The sequence below is a fragment of the Neofelis nebulosa genome, chromosome 9, assembly GCF_028018385.1.
Source record: "Neofelis nebulosa isolate mNeoNeb1 chromosome 9, mNeoNeb1.pri, whole genome shotgun sequence".
Classification (NCBI taxonomy): Eukaryota; Metazoa; Chordata; class Mammalia; order Carnivora; family Felidae; genus Neofelis; species Neofelis nebulosa.
In genome coordinates this window covers 141,040,479-141,060,998 of record NC_080790.1, presented here as the reverse complement: position 1 = coordinate 141,060,998, position 20,520 = coordinate 141,040,479, and the positions used below count along the sequence as shown (strand labels likewise).

The 20,520-nt window shown below is 62.0% G+C and overlaps 2 protein-coding genes across 3 annotated transcripts; one reads left to right on the top strand and one right to left on the bottom strand.

The window, feature by feature from the left end:
• The first annotated feature begins 267 nt into the window (after positions 1-267).
• PTK6 (protein tyrosine kinase 6) lies at positions 268-10,695 on the top strand. 2 transcript variants are annotated; one of them, XM_058686231.1, is made up of 8 exons: positions 281-1,829; positions 3,297-3,418; positions 3,732-3,892; positions 4,365-4,518; positions 5,557-5,718; positions 6,863-7,044; positions 8,286-8,439; positions 8,677-10,695. In XM_058686231.1, the coding sequence occupies exons 1-8, from the start codon at positions 1,600-1,602 to the stop codon at positions 8,862-8,864; spliced, it is 1,353 nt and encodes a 450-aa protein (XP_058542214.1). In that variant the 5' UTR covers positions 281-1,599; the 3' UTR covers positions 8,865-10,695. The 2 variants fall into 2 exon arrangements, with proteins under 2 accessions (XP_058542215.1, XP_058542214.1); XM_058686232.1 differs by lacking the exon at positions 5,557-5,718 and having other exon boundaries at positions 268-1,829.
• Positions 10,538-12,121, bottom strand: PPDPF (pancreatic progenitor cell differentiation and proliferation factor). Its single transcript, XM_058686233.1, has 5 exons — positions 11,963-12,121; positions 11,463-11,544; positions 11,217-11,294; positions 11,022-11,118; positions 10,538-10,944 (listed from the first exon to the last, which is right to left on the bottom strand). Exons 2-5 carry the CDS (start codon positions 11,515-11,517, stop codon positions 10,830-10,832), a joined length of 345 nt encoding a protein of 114 aa, XP_058542216.1. The 5' UTR covers positions 11,518-11,544; positions 11,963-12,121; the 3' UTR covers positions 10,538-10,829.
• Between the last annotated feature and the right edge of the window lie 8,399 nt (positions 12,122-20,520).

Sequence of the window (20,520 nt, the reverse complement as noted above, 5' to 3'; positions counted from 1 at the left end):
GCCCTCAGCTGGCCTTTGTTTCCCACATCACCACTGATAACAGGCCCTGCCCTCCGGCTGGCACGGCTGGCACGGAGGCTGTGCAGGGCTGGATGGTGGGGGGCTTCCCAGAGGGGAGGGTGCTGAGGTCACCAAGGGGAGGGCCGCACAGAGGGAGGAGGGAGGACACGGCAGGGCCCGGGTGTGAGTCAGGGTTGAGCGGGGAGAGGACGGGGGCTCCTTACATTGGGTGCCAGGCGTGGGCCAGCCCTCACGGGGGAGGGGGGCGGGAGGAATGGGCGGGCTTGGTGGCAGCCCCTGGTTCCCCCCCTCTGCCCCCCGGTCCTGCCCGCGACAGACGGAGGAGCAGGTGAGTGTGGCTTGGGGCCGGGCCGTGGCCTCTGAGGGAAGGAAGGGAGGGAACAGCTGGGCTTGGACCAGACGCAGGTGTGCGTGGGGGTCACCGGTGCGTGCCTGGCGTGTGTCATCAGCCACAAGCCGGACGGGTTTGGTGCTCAGGGGCTTCCAGGTGTGGCCCGGGCAGAACCGGGACGTCCGTACCCAGGAGCCGACTGGAGCAAATGGCCCCACAATGAGGGAGGCCTCGCGGCTGGTGGGGGGGGGGCCTGCCTTGGAGCCCTGGGTGCGGGAGATGCCTCGCAGGCCCCGCCCAGCCGGGCCCCCTCCCACCCTGCTCTGCCAGTAGGACTGTGACCTTACTGAGTGACCACACTCCTGTTCTTGACCCTTCCCTTTCCAAAAGACGGAAGTGCCAAGAAATCAGGCTTAGTATCTGGTTTTCCCTGGTCCTTGTCCTCCCGGACCTCCCATCAAGGGGGCAGGCTGGGGCAGGCCGACCACGGATGGACGGCGCACCCGGAGCCCTCCCCGCGCCCTGGCTGCCGGCTCCCCTTGGGGGCTGGGCCCCGCCTGCCCCCACCCCGAGGCCTCAGTGCCGCTCCCTCTTTCCGGCGCCTGCCCACCCTTTCCTGTGACTTGGAGGCCAGCGCAGCTCCCCTGGGTGGTCAGACGTCTGGGGAAGGGAGTGTGTGGTGGGCCCCCAGGGGTCAGCCTTCAGGGAGGGGATGGGAGGCCACACCCACCGGGGCTCCAGGGGTGACTCTGGAGAGCTCAGCCCCAGCGGGCCCCGGGGGTCGGGCAGCGCTGATGTGCCCACGGGTCTCCAACCCCCCTCTCGATCACTCCCACCTAGGTTCCACTCACACCGGAGCCCCGGTTGCTAAACTGGACTCCAGGGAGGCCCTGTCTGACCCGTTACTCGTCCCCCCCCCCCCCCCGGAGGGCGGGGGCTCAGGTCCAGCCACGCGACCATGTGGTGGGCACGCTTTCCAGGGCAGGTGGGCGGGAGCAGTACCCAGACTGACTTGGCCTCAGTGGGCAGGAGGACAGGTGGAGCCCAGGGCAGAGGCCCATCCGGGCTGCAGGTGCGGCCGGCCTGGCTTAGCCGCCTCGGCACCAGGAAGTGGGCTGGCTTCTTGGCCGGGTGGAGGTGGCCTGTCAGGGCGGGCCCCACCCGCCGTTCCTAGCCACAGGTGGTGCCGCCACCAGCCCGGTGACAGGTGTTGAGGCCAGGAAGCCAGTCCTGCCGCTGCACCCGCCATGGTGTCCCGGGACCAGCCTCACCCGGGCCCCCGGTACGTGGGCCTGTGGGACTTCGAGGCCCGGACGGACAAAGAGCTGAGCTTCCGGGCCGGGGACCTGCTCCACGTGGCCAGGAAGGGGGAGGAGTGGTGCTGGGCTGTGCGGCTGGACGAGGCAGGCAGGGCCCTGGCTGAGGGCTACGTGCCCCACAGCTACCTGGCCGAGAAGGAGACGGTGGAGTCTGAACCGTGAGTGTCCCCATGGCCCTCGTGGGTCACCCCAAGGCCCCCCCACTCTGGGCCCTGTGGCCCCTCGGGAGCTCAGGGTAGGGCAGCCCTCAGGACAGAGCTCTGCACTGCTGCGGCTGGGCTCTGGGGAGGCCGGTGAGGATAGGGGACATGGGACTCCATCTCCCTATGGTCCCTAGTCAGGGCCAGACCCCACCACGCTGGTCCCGGGAGAGCTGACGAGGCTTTCTCTGTGCGACATCTGGGGATACAGAGCCACAGAGGCAGGCGGCCCCTTCCCTGGGCTCCCCCACGGTCACTTGGAGGTGCCAGGACCCAAACAGGACAGAAGGGTCCACGGTGGGCTTCCGGGCCAGCCAACAGGGATGTGGTCTGTGTAGGCGTCCGAGGCAGGGACTGAGCCTTTTGGGGAGCAAAGCTTCGCTCACCTTCCAAACAACCCAAACCAGATGCATGACCTAGTTAGAGGGAGCAGGAAGGTAATTGCGACATGCCGGGTCTGGGCGTGGGCCACGGGCTTTCCCATCACCGGCAGGGAGGCTCCTGGAGGTGGTGGTTGGTCCCAAGGGGCTGCCCAGGAAACTTGGGCCACAAGGGCAGCCTGGAGTGGGCGTCCGCACAGCCCCCGAGCTCTGGGCCAGGACGGTCCAGCGTGAGAGGCCCCAGGAGCTGCTGCGAGCCGGTGCTGTCGCACGGTGAACGGGCGTGGGGGTTTCCTCCTGCTGAAGAGGGACGAGCAACAGGGTCGTAAACCGCACAGCTTCAGAAGGCAGGGTCCGGCCACGGGGGTCGTGCAGAGGTGGGCGTGATTGGTGCTAAGGCCCCGAGGTCCTGAGAACCTGGTGCATTTGTAAAGCAGGAAGGAAGCAGGGTGGTTGCAGGGGTGAGCCAACGAGAGAGACTCCAGAGGTGCTACCTCGGCCAGGCTCAGGGTGGGGCGTGGCCCTCATGAGGCCCCCCGCGGGGGCTTCCTGTTCCGGGGACCCCTGCAGGAAAAGGGGGAGCTGAGGGCTGAGCAGCCGGCAGCAGAAGTCACCTAGGTAATTCTGCAGACCCCACCCTGCAGCCCAGAGTCCGGGGCTCGCCCGTGCCTGGGCACCAGTGTGTATGAGCAGGCGTGAGTGTGGGTACGCGTGTGTGAGGGCGCACGTGCAGAGCCTTGCCGCTCAGACGCCGACCCAGGCCCCACAGTCCTACAGCAGAGCGTCTGTGGCCAGGGTCACGGAACAACGTGGTCCCTCTCACGGGACAGGATGGCACGTCTCTGGGACAGGAGTGGCTCTGAGCCCACAGACAGGGGACTCCCCGGGCAGGCCTTTCCTTGGTGTCCGGACGGGCCATTTGGGGGCTGGGATTCAGCATGGGCAGATGGGAGGAAGCGGGGGCAGAGAGGGCAGGGGACGAAGGTCAGTGTGGGCTCAGGACTGCCCCCCCCCCCCCCCCCCCCCCCCGCAACCTGCCCTGCAGGTGGTTTTTTGGCCGCATCTCCCGCTCTGAAGCGCTGCACAGGCTGCAGGCAGAGGGCAACACAGCCGGGGCCTTCCTGGTCAGGGTCAGCGAAAAGCCGGGCGCCGACTATGTTCTCTCAGGTACAGCCTCCCTGGCCCTTCTCCCCGCTCTGTGTCCCCCGTGCAGTTGACCCTGGGGCTGCTTGCCCCCAAACCCAGCCCCGCTGGCCTATGCCTCTCTGTCTGCCACAGCCAGGACCTCCCTCCGGCGGGCGGACACTCGGCCGTCCGGGGCGGCTCGTCCCATTGGTCCTGGGTCTGGGTTTTCTCCCATCGCCACTGGGCGTGCCGGGGGCGGGACGCGGGGCCCGCGAGCGCTTCTCGAGAGGGGACCGTGATGGTGGGCGCGTGTCAACGCGCGTCCCTGCCTCAGCCCACCCTCCCCGCACCCCAGTGCGTGACGGCCAGGTCGTGCGACACTACAGGATCTGGAGGCGTGCTGGCCGGCTGCACCTCAGCGAGGCCGTGTCCTTCCCCAGCCTGTCCGAGCTCGTGGACCACCACAAAGCCCAGAGCCTGTCCCACGGCCTGCGGCTCACTGTGCCCTGCTGGAAGGTAGGGTCGCCTGCACCTGCTGCCCCCACTCGTCGCCCGCCTCCCTCTCTCCTGACGTGGGTGGAGGGGGCACGGGGACACCTGGCCCCGGGGACTCTGGCCGTCTCCAGCCGTGTTCCCACAGAGCGGGGCGTGGGGGCAGGGCCGTGCCTTCCTTTGCTGGGTCACCCTTGCCCCTGGGCCAGGGAGAGGCCTGTGCTCCTGCCAGTCCCGAGTCTCTCCGGGGCAGTGGGAGCCTGGGGCCAAGAGCTCTGTGGGACAGGCACTCAGGTGGATGTCACTGGCCTAGAGTGGGCAGGTGAGGGTGTCTGCAGCACATGGCTGGGGTCACGAGGGCAGTTCCTGGGAAAGCCTGGCTGCGTGCTGGGCCCTGGGGCGTTGCCCTGAATCCGAGGATAGATCAGGGGCTCCCATCCTGGGGTCAGAGTGGGTGGGCTGGGTGATGGGCACGGTACCCTGCCTGTCCCTCCAGCATGAGCCCAAGCCCCTGCCCCACTGCGACGACTGGGAGATGCCACGGGAGGAGTTCACACTCTGCAGGAAGCTGGGGTCCGGCTGCTTCGGGGAGGTCTTTGAAGGGCTCTGGAAAGACCAGGTCCGAGTGGCTATTAAGGTGATTGCTCGAGGTGAGTGGGCCCCAGGTCAGGCGCCCCAGCAGGGACTTCGGGCCTTGCGCCCTGGGGACGGGCGGGGTGGCCAAGCGTCCCCGGCATCCCCCGCGCCACCTGCGGCCGTATGTGCATCGCACGCGTCGTCTCCAACAGTGTCCACGTGGCGTCTTCCTTTCAATGTGCATGTTTTTACCGAAAATGCGTTTATTTTATGAAAAAAAATTTTTTATGTATATTAATTTTTGAGAGAGAGAGTGAGAGTGTGCGCGAGCAGGGGAGGGGCAGAGAGAGAAAGACACAGAATCGGAAGCAGGCTCCGGGCTCCCAGCACAGAGCCCGACTTGGGGCTCGAACTCGTGAACTGTGAGATCCTGACCTGAGCCGAAGTCAGTCGCTTAACCGACCGAGCCACCCAGGCATCCTTCAAGGCATTTGTTTTAAAAGGGAATTTTAAGTTCTTTTCTTTTTAAGTTTAGTTTTATTTATTTTGATAGAGATATAGACAGCAAGCACGAGTGGGGACGGGCAGAGAGAGAGAGAGAGAGAGAATCCCAAGCAGGCTCCATGCTGTTGGCACTGAGCCCGATGCGGGGCTCGAACTCATGAACCCTAAGATCATGGCCTGAGCCAAAATCAAGAGTTGGACACTTAACCGACTGAGCCCCCCGGGCACCCAGGCAATTTTAAATTCATAAGGTACATGGAAAGCTATTAAAATAAATAGATCACTAGACATCTGAAAGGGTTCGTCTAAAGTCTCCTGTGAACCCACTAGAGGTTTGGACCCCCCGCTTCAGGAATTGGGGCAGGGACACGTGGGGACACACCCGGGGGGTGAGCCACTCCACCTCAGGCTGGGGACAGGGCATCAATGCGGAGCCCGGTGTGTGGCCGGCAGGTGGTGGGTTCGGCACAGCCTTCACGTGGACGCTGTGGTACGGTGCTGGGCCGCCCCGGGGAGGGCGCCCACGTGTCCCGAGCCGCTGCCGCGAGCGGGCGGGCGGGAGGAGGCCGGGACTGGGCCGCACCCACGGAGGCCGCCTGCCCCCGCAGATGACCTCCCGCACCAGCACACCTTCCAGGCGGAGATTCAGGCCATGAAGAAGCTTCGGCACAAACACATTCTGCCGCTGTATGCCGTGGTGTCCGTGGGGGACCCCGTGTACATCATCACAGAGCTCATGCCAAGGGGAGCCCTGCTGGAGCTGCTGCGGGGTGAGCTGGCCGCGGGGCCGCACTCGGGGCTCCTTTCCTGGGGATAAAAGTGCCATGTGCTTGAGGGCATGGGAAACTTGCACAAAGAAAGAGGAAATCCACGTGGGCTCGGTCGGTTGAGCGTCCGACTTCGGCTCCGGTCACGATCTCGCGGTTTGTGGGTTCGAGCCCCGCGTCGGGCTTTGTGCTGACAGCTCGGAGCCTGGAGTCTGCTTCGGATTCTGCGTCTCCCTCTCTCTCTCTCTGCCCCTGCCCTGCTCAACTCTCTGTCTCTCTCAGGAATAAACATTTAAAAATGTTTAATAAAAAAAGAAAGAGAAAACCCAAATTGCGCCCGTACCAGGGACGGGACAGCCCGGGGGCTCCTTGACAGCCTTACCTGCTTAAGAAATGATTTAAAATATCCTGTGGTAAATGCACCATCCGTTTATCTATTTACCACAGGTCAAGTGAGAGAACACTAGACAGGCCAGCCCTCCATTCACCATTAACTGAGACCATTGTGTTCAAATGCCAGGCGTGGCCGGCCCACCTCTTAGCCTGGGGGACACGCCGGCCTGGTTCTTACGGCTTTTCTTTCTAGAAGGTGCTGAGAAGTGCTGACCTTCTTCTGGTGTCCGAATGGGCACGTACACTTGCACACGCATGTACACAGACACCCTCATGTGCTACACACACACACACACAGACACGCACACACTTCAACATGCGCGGACTCACAGACCTCGTCATCTGTACCTCATCAAACACCCAAAGCGAACGCGGCCCCTGCCAATTAGCTGGGGTGCCGTTGCTAAGAGCCCTTCTCCAGAAGGCGGCCCCACCGACGGCACGCTACCGCACCCACGAGCTGTGCCTGTTTAGCGAGTCCCCTCTCGTTGAAGCTTTCTGAGGTTTTTAGTCGTGTGAATAACGTTGTGATGAGCTTCTCTGCACTGACACTTCCGTGTGGATTCCCAGGAAGGGAACCGGGGAGTGGGGCAAAGGGCACACGCGTGGACCACATCTGGCCTTCCAGAAGGGCCATGACAGGTGCACTGTTCAAGTCAGGCAGCCACCCTCTGTCCCAGCAGCACACAGGGCCGGTGGAGGGGAGGACGTGGCCCCCTGCCCCTCTGACCGTGGCCTCCCCTGGCCTCTGCAGGCTCTGACGAGAAAACCCTGCCCGTCTCGGAGCTGGTGGACCTCGCATCACAGGTGGCCGAGGGCATGTGCTACCTGGAATCGCAGAATTACATCCACCGGGACCTGGCCGCCAGGAACATCCTTGTGGGGGAAAACAACATCTGCAAAGTCGGGGACTTTGGGCTAGCCAGGCTCATCAAGGTAGGGCCCGGGGAGCATGCAGGGCTCCCTCTGCGCATGGAGCTGGGGTTCAAGGGAGGCTGGCTGAGCAGCCACAGGGCGGGACGCCGGAGTAGTGGCAGCTCCCAGGTGAGGCCCAGGGCGCAGCCTTCATGGGGTGGGCAGGCCTCTCCGGGGACTGAGAGCTGGAGGGGCAGGGGGACCCCCGGAGGAGAGAGAAGCCACACGGGGGCCGGTGGGGCGCTCCTGGGTGGGTGGGGCACCTGCTCACTCTTTCATGGTGTCTTGCGTTCAGCGCTCAGCGAGGGGAGAGGGTGGGAGTGGCTTGTGAGCTTAGGGCAAACGTCCCCCCCACAGAAGACACTTTTATCGTGGAGGGTTCTGAAGACAAACGTGGACAAAATGGTGTAACGAGCCCCCTCCCCAGCCCCATCCGGTGTCCCCTCCTTCCACGGTTAGACCCAGGTCGACACGTGCACACTGAGACTCCAGACAGAAACAGACACAGACACATTTCTGACAATTAACGGGACTCCTTAAGGTCATCACATGCCCCCTCGGAGCTAAGTTTCCAAATTCCTGAGAGCCAAGAATTCATTTGTTTGCTCCCACTGCCTGACCCCTTCAGTCTGTGCCCCCCTGCAGCTCCTTCGGTGTTGGGCCTCTCTGGCTCCCTCTTCCCAGAAACCCCCCTTGTGGCAGGGCCTTCCACTCAGGGCGGGGTCTGTCAGTGGGCGAGTGGGTTCTGCCTCAGTTCCCCTGGCATGGTGGGGCACCGATGGCCAGAGTCCAGGGCCCTCCACTCAGGGGCTGATATCCTGATGCTGTAGTCCTTGACTGTAGGCCGGGTACTTCTAGAAAGGCATTTCCCTCATTCACTTGGTGGCCAGCCCATCCGGGCTGTCTCTATGAACCCATGGTTTGAACACACCGGCAGCCTCCAGCGTGGCAGGCACTGTCCCTGCTCGTGCTCACACTGGCCGACCTCTGGGACACGGATGCCACCTGGGAGGGGCACGTGTATCCCAGTGCTTCCTGCACACCCCCCGCCCCCAGCCCCTGAATCTGGTGGCCCAGGGCCTGCCTCTCTCCCAGTGCCAGCACCACCTCCCTCTAGTGGCAACCGTCCATCATCAGTGCCCAGTCTGCTCTGGCCCACCGCGAACCCCAGCTCCACACGTGCGTCCCCATGTGCGTCCGTGCTGCGGGGCCAGAGCCTGCAGGCTGCCCCGTGGCCTGCCCCAGCACGTCTCCGCTCGCAGGAGGACATCTACCTTTCCCACGGCCGCAACATCCCCTACAAGTGGACCGCCCCGGAGGCCCTGTCAAGAGGGCTTTACTCCATCAAGTCGGACGTCTGGTCCTTCGGGATTCTTCTCCACGAGATTTTCAGCAGGGGTCAGATGCCCTATGCAGGTACTGGCCCCCAACAACGTCCCCAGCCGTGGGCAGGGTGGGAGGGTGCCGCCACCTGGACTCGGGGCGTGCACCACACAGAGCGCCAGGCTGCCTCCCTGGGGCGGCCTCCAGACGGCGGCGTCAGGAGGGGGCAGGGGATGCAGAGCGCAGGAGAGCGGCCCGGGGTCCCCCGGGAGGGTGGAAGACGGTGGTGAGGGGACAGCCCCTGCAGCCCCTGCTACCGACCCGCCACAGGCATGTCCAACCACGAGGCCTTCCTGAGGGTGGACTCGGGCTACCGAATGCCCTGTCCCCCCGAGAGCCCACCCGCTGCGTACAAGCTGATGCTGTCGTGCTGGAACAGGGACCCGGAGCAGAGACCTTGCTTCAAAGCCCTGCGGGAGAAGCTCTCCAGTGTCAGCAGGTACGAGAACCCGCTGTGAAAGGGACACCCTTCTGGTGCTGCCTCTGAGGCCACGAGGCCCTGTGAAGGGGGGCCTGGGTGCCGCCCTGGACCTCGGATCAAGGGTACGGGCAGATGAAGCTGTGGATAAGTTCGCAGGACCGGGCTGAACGCTTGGGGGACGGAGATCCTCCAGCCAGGGGCCCACCCTGCCCCGGGGCCGGGGGAAGCAGTCCCCTTGAAGTCGGGGGGCTGAGGCTGCCCATTCCTCCTGTCTGCTCCTTCAAAGACACCAGCTCCTGGAAAGCGCCGGGACTCTCCACAGCCAGCTCTAACCCTCCAGGAGCCTGGCCACTCTTCTTTCCAAAGGGAGTGGACCTGTCCCTGGTCCTGACTCAAAGCCCATCAGCTGTCAGGACCAGGGCGCAGCTCCCCCAGGTGGGGCATGAGGAGGGGCCTGGATTTTGGGCGGGCTCACCCTGGGTCACCTGGCCTGTGTGCAGCTCCTGATATGGGGGGACATGGCCTTCTCAGTACTCTGTGAAAACGGGCTATTTGCTGGTGGGGCACTGCGGTCTGCTACCCAGGGCCGTGGCCATCAGCAGCCGCCACCAGGAGTCCTGAGGGCCTCATCTGGACGCTGTAGCCAGGAGACTGGGCACCTGCCCCCACCCTGGGTCCGTGTGAGGTGGGAATGAAGGCCTCCCCTACAGGCCTCAGCATGGACTACTGGCTTTGGGAGCACAGGGGGCCTGGGTAAGACTGCACCGACCCTGCAGCCTGCCTGGACACGATGAGGGCAGACGGGACAGAGGCCCTTGAGGGCCATCAGCTACGTGGGATGCCCTGGATTGGACTGAACCGTTTCTAGCACAGAGTGGGGGCAGAGTGGCCAAAGAGGAGGCTGGGCTCCCTCAGTGGCCCGTGGGGCCCCTAACTTCATACCAAGCCCTCATCCACGCCCTCCCTAAGCTGCCCCCTCCTACCCAACAGACCCGGGCCAATCCCTGCTGGCCACTGAAGGTGTGTGGACACACAGTCCACCAATCACACCCGCCCATGGAGGCGGGCGGAGGATGACACAGCCACACCCTCCCAAGGCTGGAGTTCGTCCAGAGCCGGGTCACCAGTGGTGGGAAGGTCCCTTGGGAACGCCCCCATACCACTTACGACTCAGTCTTAATTTTGGGTCCCCGCCCCCAGAGTTGGGGGACCCTACCCAGAGCGCGTCCTGCAGCAGGCTAGAAGAGACGACACCCTCACAGGAAGGCTCCGGGAGACAGTCCGGCCCCATGAGCTGCACACCAGTTGGGACAGCTCTGGTACCGGCCCCTCACAGCCCTCCAGGGTGTCAAGGGCAGGGACCCTTGCCAAGGTCTTTCCAGGGGCACCAGGTCCCTCCAGCTGACGGTCCCTAAACCCACAAACAGAGGCCCAGGACTCCAGTGGCTGCCCCGGAGCTTCTTGTCCAACCTCTGAACTGCCTGCTCTTCCAGGCCCCCCACCCCTTCTCAGGTGCCAAGGCTCCACACTCGCTGTGGTGGCTTGCTGCTGTGAACCTGGGCCAGACCCAAGAGGTGGCTCCCCAGTAAGGGAACCCAGGAAGGCCCAGGGAACAGGGCCAACTCTCCACCTCTGCCAGGAAGTGAGGTTGAGAAACATCAGCTTCTCCCACGGGCCCCGGGGGCACATGGTCACACACACCATCAGGGCTACTGGCTGCTCGGTTTATTTTCCACTTGGTGCAAGGCACACGGTTACAGGGTGTCGGGAAGGCTTGCGTGTGGCTTGGATAGTAAAGAGTGGGGTTCTCTCGACTTCCTTTTTGGTGTTTTGTTATTTTGATATAAAAGAACCCAAGTGCTTCTGCCGCAGCCCGCCTAGTCTATGGGGGGGGGAGGGGAGGAGGGAGGGGAAGAGGGGAGGGGAGGAGAGAGGGGAGGGGGGGAGGGCAGGGGACGGGCTCTGATGAGCCTAGCGCCTCCTGCAGCCTGGCACGGGCCGCTCAGGACTGGGGCCTGGTGTTGGCTTTGCCAGGCTGGCCACCAGGCTGCTTCCTCACGGCTTCCAGAGCCAGGTCGCAGGCGATGGAGCCGCTGGACGCCTGGGGAGATTCCGAGCTGGGGGAGAGCTTGGGGTCAGGGGGGGTTCCACCTGCCCCCACCTCCCATGCTGGCCCCCAGGAATGTGGACTCACCGCTCTGGGGACTCCAACACTGTAGCCATGAACGGGAGAGTGGACTTCCCGAAAAAGAAGCTTGCCCACCAGTGACCTGGGTCAGCCTTGGGGAGACCTGAGACAGGCAAAGTAGGGTGGTGGTGCCCCTGCCTACTCCTCGTGGGATCCCTCCACATAGTGCCGCCCACCGAAGGGGAGTGGCCCTGCGCTCACCGGGGTGGTGAGGGATGGCTTCCCCAGGATACTCCGCACTTCCGCAGGAGCTGTTACTGGAAGTGGAACCCAGGCGGCCTGGAGAAGAGAGGCCTGGTCAGCTCTGCAGGGCCCCGAGTCCCCTGCCCTGTCCACCAGGCCAAGCGCTGGCTTTGCTGGCAGCACAGCGGCAGAGCCAGCGCTTCTAGCGGCCCACCCCCCGCCCCGACGGGACCTGTAGGGCAGAGGACGAGGGGGCTGACTTACGCCGGTAATAGTCGTGGGTGGCCACGAGCGAGCCGCTGGAGGGGATGGCTGCCATGCTGTCGCTTCTATGGCCGGTGGAAGCCTGCGCACACAGGGGTCGGGGAGCCCCCCTGGTCACCCGCCGGCCCTCGGGAGGGGCGTTCCCCACTCGGGTACCCGCCCCCACCCAGACTCCGGAGTCCGCCACGCTGAGTTTATTTCCCGAGCGGAGGCGGAGCCCGAGCCCGGAACTCCCGGCCGCCTTCATCGCGCAGGGCGCGGGCGGCTCCAACCGGCCCGAACCGGCCGCGCGGGAGCAACAAAGGCTCTTTGTGCGCGGGGCCGCGGGCCCGGGGCTCCGGGCACCTGCCCAGCCCGCCCGGCCCGTCCGGCCCTAGCCCGGCCCGCGCCCCCGGCCGTCCGGCCTTCCGTCCGCCAGTCTGTCTGTCCCGCCAGCCGTGGCGCACGGGGGCGCCCCTTCGGATCGCTCGACCCCACTCACACGCCGCCCGGGTCCTCACCTAGGCGGCGACCCCTCGCGGGCCTCGGCGCGCGATCACGGGTGGCGGGGACGGGGACGCTAGGCCACGGAGCCCATTTGCAGACGAGACCGCCTAAGGCCGCTCCACGACCGAAGCGCTCGCGGAATGCGCACGCGCGGCCGCGCCCGCTTATATAGCGGCTCCGCCCTCGCGTCACGGGGGCGAGGCCAGGCGAGGCTCCGCCCCCAGACTGGCCCCGCCCCGCTCGTCCAAGACACACCCCCACTCCCGACCCCCGCCTCTGCGAGGCCCCGCCCCGAGCTCGGCCCCGGGCCGCTCCACTCCCATTGGGCCCCGCCCCTGGGTCCGTCCGAGCCCCGCCCTTAGTGGCCTGGCTCCCGCGGGCTGGCCAGGGTGCAAGTGCCGACCTGCGGCGTCGGTCCAGTCTGGGGCCACCTGGGAAGCCCGTCTCGGCCTGGCCTGGGATTGGGATGGTTAAATGACCTCCCTACCCCGTCCCGGAGCAGTGCCTGTCCGGCCACCAACCCTGTCCTAAAGAGACCCTCTCTCCTGTCCCAGAGCAAGGCTTGTCCACCCTTCCTGAAACCTCGGGACCCCAGGTGGTCCAACCTGTCTCGACCTCTCCAGCCCTTCAGAGGCGGTGGGGGCGCTGGATGTGGCCACGCAGGCCCAGCCCCTGCAGTGCCTTTCTCCTTCAGCCTTCTCCACTGGGGACAGAGCCAGTCCCACTGTCACCCAGGACAGACTGGGGCCTCTGCTCTGCGTGCCCAGCCCTCCAACCAGATGTGGGTCCCCAGCAGCTCCCTTCTCTGCCTCCGTGGGCTCGGGGTGGTGCCTGGAGCCCTCCAGCTGGGCTGTGGCGGACGAGGCCCTTCCGGGGTGTCCCTGTTCCAGTTCTGGTGGCTCTGGGACCCACACCCCAGGCCTCCAGCTTCAGCCAGCATCCCCCTGCTTGGGAGCACAGCTTGCAGGGGAGGGTGGGAGTGGGAGGGCAGCGGGCCAGGGAGGGGGCCTCATTTGAACGAGTGGAGGTAAAGAACTGCCATCTGGGGATGTCTCCCCCAGCGGGAAACAGAGGCCCCCTGTTTGGGGCAACCACAGAATGTTCCCTGAAGTGTCTGGGGCCTTGCCACACCCCGGTTGGTCAACCAGGACGACAACTTCCTTTTCTGTTGTGGAAATCAGCCCTCCCCCCAGCCCCTCAGCTCCTTGTCAAAGGCCCCGAGCCCCAACCTCCCTCTGCAGGGAGAGGCAAACTTGGCTTTTTGCATTCTAGGCCCTGGCTGGGTGTCTCTTCCCTGATGGTTGGGAGGGTCTTGAGAAGTCCCTGCGGGCATCAGGGAGAAGCCAGGGAGATCTCATAATGTCTCTGCCAGGCCCTCCCCATCTTCAGACCCCGACAAGGACCCCTCCAGGATTCCTGGACCTCAGTCCAACTTCTCACCCAGCAGACAGGAAGTCAAGGCCTCAGGAGGGGAGGGACCTGGCAGCCCCTGGATGTGACCCTTTATCTGGCTGGGTGGGGGGTCGAGGCTTCGGACATTCTGACCAGGACCTGACTTGGGCAGCGGTGTGGCCCAGGGCACTGTAAGAGGAGCTCAGTCTGGGTAATGCCCACTCCTTCTCCACCTTCACCCTCTCTTCCCCGTGGGTGAGTCCCCTGCTGGCAGTTCCAGGGGGGCTCTCACGCAGGGGGTCAACCAGGCCACACGCATGGAGGAGACAGCCTGGCCCCCGCCAGCTTGCTCTCATTTCACCACAACCCCAAGCCGCCTTCACAGCCGACGACCTTCCCCTCTCGTCGACTCCCACTGTCTCCAGTTTCCTGTCCCTGCGTCAGGCTGATTCTGGATCATAAACTAGGTGTGCCTTGGTGCGAATCACATTTAATTGTTAAAGGACATTTGTCATCCTCTACCTCACCCTCACACTCACCACGCCTTGAGCCCCTCCGTCAGGTTAGTGGGTCAGTGGCTGTCTGGGGTCCGTGCTGGGGTGCCGCCATGGGCTTCAGTGCCAGCCCCTGATGCTGGCCTGGAATGGGCCAGGCCCATGTGCACCCCCCAACTCACGGGGTGCCTGTGCCTTTGCCTGACTCTTCCTCCCCTGAGAAGCACCGGACCCCCCTCCCAAGCTAGGGGCACCTCCTAGGAGGCTTGACGCATGACTGGATTTGGCGTTTTGTGGTCCACAAAGGTGGCTGGGGTGGCTGGGTGCCAGCTCTGTGCTGGGTGCTGTGGGGGAAACCGAGGCCAATAGCACCTGCACTCTCTGCACAGTAAAGACACAGAAAGCGAGGGAGGGATGCTGGGGAGGGGTTTCTCATGCCCCCAAGAACACAGAGATGGGCCTGACTCAGACCTTGCACCGTTCTGGTACTCAGTACGTGGGTTTGTTGAATATCTAGTATGAGCAAATGGCTGAGCCGGACAGGAGTGGAAAGGCCAGTCCAGAGTGCAGGGGGACCCAATGCGGTGAGGCAAGACAGCAGAGGGGGTGTCAGGTTTAAGCTGAGATCTGAGGAAGGTGGAGATGGGGGGAGGGACCGGCAGGGACACCCTGAGACCCAGCTCTCAGTGCTGCCGTGCAAGAGCAGGGAGGCTGGTAGACCCTGGGATGGGGAGGGTCCAGGCCGGCCCACTGGGGCCACCGGGGGTCACTCGTAAGGCAGATTGGTCAGTGTACTGACCAGGAGGGAGGAACATTCTAGTAAGACCCACAGACCTGTGGTCTGTGGCTGAGCGTGTGACTGTCTTGTGGTATGTCTCACACACGCCTCCAACAGGACTGTGGTTTCAGGGCTTGAGGACCTTGGACAGCGCTTATGGCCAGAAAATGGGGTCGGGGCTTGGAGGTCAGGCCACAGTCTCTGAAGCAGTGGGGTGTCTGCTCTGAATCCTGGGCATGGTGGTCACTCAAAAGGGGCGCAGCTGGGGTTGGGGGGATGGCAAAGGCTGATGCTACTCTGGGGGGCCTGGGTGGGTCAAAGAGAGTGTCCTGGGGGTGGGGAGACACCAGTGTGAGCAGGAGGAGGACAGGCTGGGATCCCTGGGGCAGACCCATTCTGTGGGGGGGGAGGGGGTCTGAGCAGAGACAGCTGGGATTGGGGGCCACCTGGAAGGATGGGGCCAGCTTGGGGCTCCCAGGGACAGAAGGGCTGCCCAGCCTCTGCTGGGAGGGGCTTGGTGCTGGAGGCCGGTGTTGACGTTGCTTTCCCAGCTGAGGCTCGTCTGTCTGTTCTTCCAGAGAGTACTGGAAGCCTACTGTGTGCCTGGCAGTGCAAGGCCTGTGTGTGCAGAGCTGGATGAGTGGGAGCCCCTGCTCTCCCAGGGCTCAGTCCCAGGCTCAGTCCCCAGAGCTTGAGAATGTGCTGTCACAGCCCCCAGGGCAGGGAGGTACACAGGCCCTGGACCCAGAACCCCTCGCACACTGGGCTCAAGGTGCGTGGAGGCTGAAGCTATGTCCTGCCTCCTGGTGGGGAGCGGCGGGCGAGGCGTCCTTCTGCCTCCCCCCAAGTGGGCACACCAGGCACGGCCCTGCAGGCTGGGCAGTCCTGCCCTGAGGCCTCAAAGCTCCTCCTTCAGCTGTGCTCACAACAGTGAGGGCCCTGACGCAGCTGCTCCCCAGGGACCCAGGCCTGTGCCTCTTGGGGACTTCTCGGGTCTTCTTAGGCCCGGGCATCTGGGGCAGAGGGTTCTGGGAGAAGTGTAGAGGGGCCAGGCAGTTGGGGTCCTGACCCCCCTCCTGCAGAACCTCCAACCCCAGGCACGGCTGCCTCCATCGCATGGACAGAAGCTTCAGACTCTCACAGGAGAGACCCGGAGTGGTCAGGCCGGCCTCTGTGGCTTGGAGCTGTGACTTCTTGACATTTTGTCCCTCTTTCACATGTGAGTGCCGGTTCTGTGACTTTTCTATGACTTGGTGCTTTTCACTTCAATTTGACTAGATTTGCTTCCGTTCACACTGACCTCTAGCTCCAGCCAGCCAGGCCCTTCCTCAGGCCACATGACGCCCCACCTGGCTGGGTGCAGACATGTGCTGGGTGTGGATGCCAGGCAGAGCCTGTGAGCCCCCCTCCAGGGCTGAGGGCAAAGCCAGCCATGCCCAAGAGTCACTTACCTCAGGGTCGGGGACCCTGTCTGGGGGCCTGGGCAGGTGGGGCACTTGGCCGCCACCTGGCTGTGGTCACCTCCCCTCTGGGGCCCCCCCTTGTAGAAGTGTCACAGGCCAGGCTCTTGGGAACAGAAGCGAGATGGAGACTGAGAGGCAGGGTGCATGTTGGGTGGGGGGCCGCGGGGCCAGTGGGGGTCCTTGGCGTGAGAAGGGACAGTCAGGGGTAACCTGTATTGGCCCCCACCCCACTCAGACCAGCCTGGGTAGGAGTCCTGAGGCGAGGCGGCTCTGTGGCCTGTGACCGAGGCCAGCCCTGCGGGAGCTGTCAGCAGGGACTGTGTGCTGACCACCCCAGCCACGCAGCGAGGCCTTCCCTGGAGGAGTGCGTCTCCCGTCTCCCCAGGCCACCTTCCAGCTGTCCGCTGGGCCAGCTGACACATCCCCAGCCTCACTGGCATCTTCAAGAACAGAAAATCTGAAAGGAGGCGTTTTTTTTTTTTTTTCTTTAAAGTGTAAACAGAAAAGCTACATTTACTGAGCCAGGAGGGTGGAGGCTCTGCCAGTCCCCCCACTTACTAAGTGTCAGGGACCCAGAAGGGGGCTTGTGGGACAACCTGGTTACAGTGGGGACCCATCGCCACTGGTGCATCCCCAGCCCGTGTGCGGACTGCGTGGCATGGCCTGAGAGGGGCGATGCTCCTGTCTGGTGTCCACTGAGTCACCGAGAGGAGGAGTCAGGGCCGCTGTCCTGCCGGCCGGCCCCCAGGTGTGGCTCCAACATGGGGGGGGGCGTCCCCAGCTCTGGGGCCATGAGGCCTGGGGTAGAATTTGCCTCCACCTGCTGCTGGCAACAGGACCCCACCCAGCCAGCCGCTCAGTATCTGGGCCGGGCGGCCCGAGCTTGGACAGGTCAGTCCTTCCCTTCCACTGGCTCTGCGGGGAATGTGGCCATGTGCCTGGAGGGTGATCGCGTGCTCAGGGTGCACAGGGCTGGGTTCTGTGTCGGGAAACACCCGAGCCTCCAGCCACTGGGGAAACGGTGACAGAATAATCACTCAGTGGGGCAGAGATGTGCGTGCTGCCTCGGGCTGGTCGCACAAGGTGGGCGGATATCTCTGCTGAACACCAAGTGGCCGGCCCTCTCGCGGCCACAGGCTCCCGCAGGGTGGCAGGGAAAGGCTCAGGCCCCGGGGGTTGCTGGGACTGGGGCTCGAGTCCCAACTGTGTCACAGCCGTGTGACATCTGGAGCCTCCACTCCCTTCTGGGGAGATGAGAGGTCCGGGTAATGACCGTGCGGTCCTAACAGGTGTTCTGTGGAGACGGGCTGGGAGAGGCAAGGCTCACAGCAGCCCCTCACAGCCGGGCACTGTGGCTGTGCGAGCCTGTGGATTGTCACCCTGGCCGCAGGTGTTTGCCCTGAGGTAAGACCTGTGCCGAAGCCAGAGGCCAGGGCTGGGGCCCTCAGGGCTCAGCCTACTCCTGGGGAATGAGGGTCCCCCCGGGAGCACAGCAGCCCAGCCCCAGCCCCTGGTGCCCCAGGCAGCAGCTTCTGCAGGCTTCTCTAGCACACGCACTCGCACCTCTGTAGGTGGAGTCACCATTTGCAGAAGAAAATAAAACAGCTGACTGATATTTGGTGAACGATGTGGGGGCACTTTGTGTGGCCGGACGATGTCCTCGGGGGCCACAAGCCCCACCGCTGTTCCCGTTCTCCTGCCTGTAAGATGTAAACGCTTAGACCAGCACTGAGCACGTAGTGGTGAAAGTTAGACATGATCTTTATTAACAGTGCTTTTCACTGCTGGGAATAGCCTAATTTGTTTACTTGTTGGTTAAACAAAATCTACAGGAAGAGAGTTTGTGTCCGTCGTGCACCCAATGGCTAAGAAAGAATCGGCCATGTAGTAGACATTCAATAGATACAGTTGATGAAAGGATGGACTGAGTAATGAAAGACATTACAGATTTCGGGTGTGAAGGGGTGAGGAGGTCAACAAATGTTCTCCCCAGAATGTGACTATACACCTGGGAAAACTGTCAGAAACAACCGTTTTAGTGCTCAAGGCACACAACAAACTGAAAAGAGTTCATTCATCAAGAATTCTGAGTTTCAGGACAAAACCCAAAATTACTTGGCATGAAAGCCCCAGGAAAATCTCAACTGGTGTGGGAAACCATAAACAGGCCTGGGAGGCCCAGATGCTGGATGATCGGACTCAGGCTCGAAAGCACCTGTTACCAGCAACTGGGAGCATTCATACCGTGTGCTGCGGACCCAGCATCCGTCCGTGACGACAGCTCGGAAACGAGGATCAGAAAGGTTTTCAATCTAATACAGAGCACTGGCGAAGAACTCATGCCAAGCACGTTCAGCATTGCACACGTTGGAGAAGGTCTGCATGCCCCGTCCAGGACTGGGATGAGGCAAGGACGTCCACTCTCGCTACAACTCCTCCACACCTCCTGGGAGTCTTGGCCGGTACGATAGGCGAGGAAAAGAAACACAAAGCGTATGGGTTGAGACTGAGAAATACAACTATCCCTGCTCACCGACAACATGATGCTCTGTGGTCACGGAAAGTACGCCAAGCGGATAGAGCAAACGTGACCGGCACGAGGCGGGGTCAGCCATATTGTGACACGCTGGCAATTTACAACTGGAAGCAGACATTTTTTTATTTTTATTTTTTTAAAGTTTATTAACCCATTTTGAGAGAGAGAGAGAGAGCGTGTGTGTGTGAGTGGCGGAGGGGCAGAGAGAGGGAGAGAGAATCCCAAGCAGGCTCCACGCTCTCAGGGCAGAGCCTGATGCGGGGCTCAATCCCATGACCCTAGGATCATGACTTGGGCCAAAATCAGGAGCCTGACACTCAAACGACTGAGCCATCCAGGCGCCCCTAAAACATACCATTTTTAATAGTTACCCTCTGTCCGTGAAGCACTTAAGTATAAACCTAGCAAGACGTGTGTGCCCAAAGTGAAATGCCAAAGGAAGATGTCAAGCCAGACCTAAGTAAACGGAGACTCAACACAGCGAAGACCAGCTTCCTCCGAACTGATACACAGACCTAGGGCCATGCAAGTGAAAACAGACAAGCAGGTCCTAGAATTGGTGTGAAAAGACAAATAAGCTACACTAACCGCAACATGTTTGAAGCCTAAGAACAAGGAAAGATCGCGGTACCCAGATCCTTTCATGGGGGGGTAAGTTCTAAGTTCCCAGAACACGGACGTCACCGTTTTAGAGCGCGCATTTTCGCACGTTCTCAATGTAGTGCAGCCATCACCTCTGTCTAGTTCCAAAGCATTTTCATCTCCCCAAAAGGAAACCTTGTGCCCAGCAAGCAGTCCCTCCCCCAGCCCCGGGAACCACCAATCTGTGTCTGTCTCCGTGGAATCAGTGTCTGGCTTCTTTCCCTCAGCCTAGTGCTGTCCAGGTTCATCCACACTGCAGCACGGATCAGTACTTTCTTCTTCTCAAAACAACGTCTATTGTGGTAAAATACGCGTAACAACATTTACCACCTCAGCCATTTTCAGTGTGGGGTTCAGTGGCGTTAAATGTGCTCCCAATGTTGTGCGGCCTCAGAGCCACCTGCATCCGCGGTGGATTCATCCGCTGAAGCTGCGACTCTGTCCCCACTGACCCCCGTCCCGTGTCCTGTCTCCCGGCGGCCACCTCTCGGCCCTTTGTCCCCGGGACTTTGGTGTCAGCATCTCCTGTCTGGCTGTGACGGGGGCTCCCTCCCGTCTTTATTTCCTCTGGTTTAACTTGTTCTCCTCCTCCTAGTTCTCTAAGTCTGAACGTTACATTGTCGACACGAGACCTTTCTTGTGTTTTCACGTGTGTTTATCGCCATAAACGTCCTCCTTCTGGTATTTTAGCCGAGTCTCTTATGTTCTGATACCTTATGTTTTCCTTTTCTCTCCTCTCCGAGTATCTTCGGAGTTTCCTAGCGGTTTCTTCTTCCAGAGTGTGTTGTTTAGTTTCTACAAACCTGTAGATTTTCTACTTCATCCTATTGTGGCTCAAGGAGATATTTTGTGGATCTATCTTTTAAAATGCAGCAAGATGCAGCCTGGGGCCTGTCGTCGGCTCTCTGCTGGAGACCGCCCCGTGTCCTGCTGATCCGTGCTCTGTGTGTGTGTCTTAGACCTGATTGGTTCATCATGTTAAGTCCTGTTTCCTTACCTTCCATCTGATTGTTTGGTCGTTATGGACAGTGGGGTACCGATGTCTCCAACAATTGTTGTAGGAATGCCTGTTTCTCCCTTCAGTTATGTCAGTTTGGGTTCATGTATTTTGATGATCTGTTATATAGGTTCACAGTGCCTAATAATGTTCAGTATCTTTTCGTGTGCCCATCGACCATCTGCAGATCTCCTTTGGATAAATGTATATTCATATAGTTGCCCATTTTTTAAAAGTTTATTTATTTATTTTTGAGAGAGAGGGAGAGAG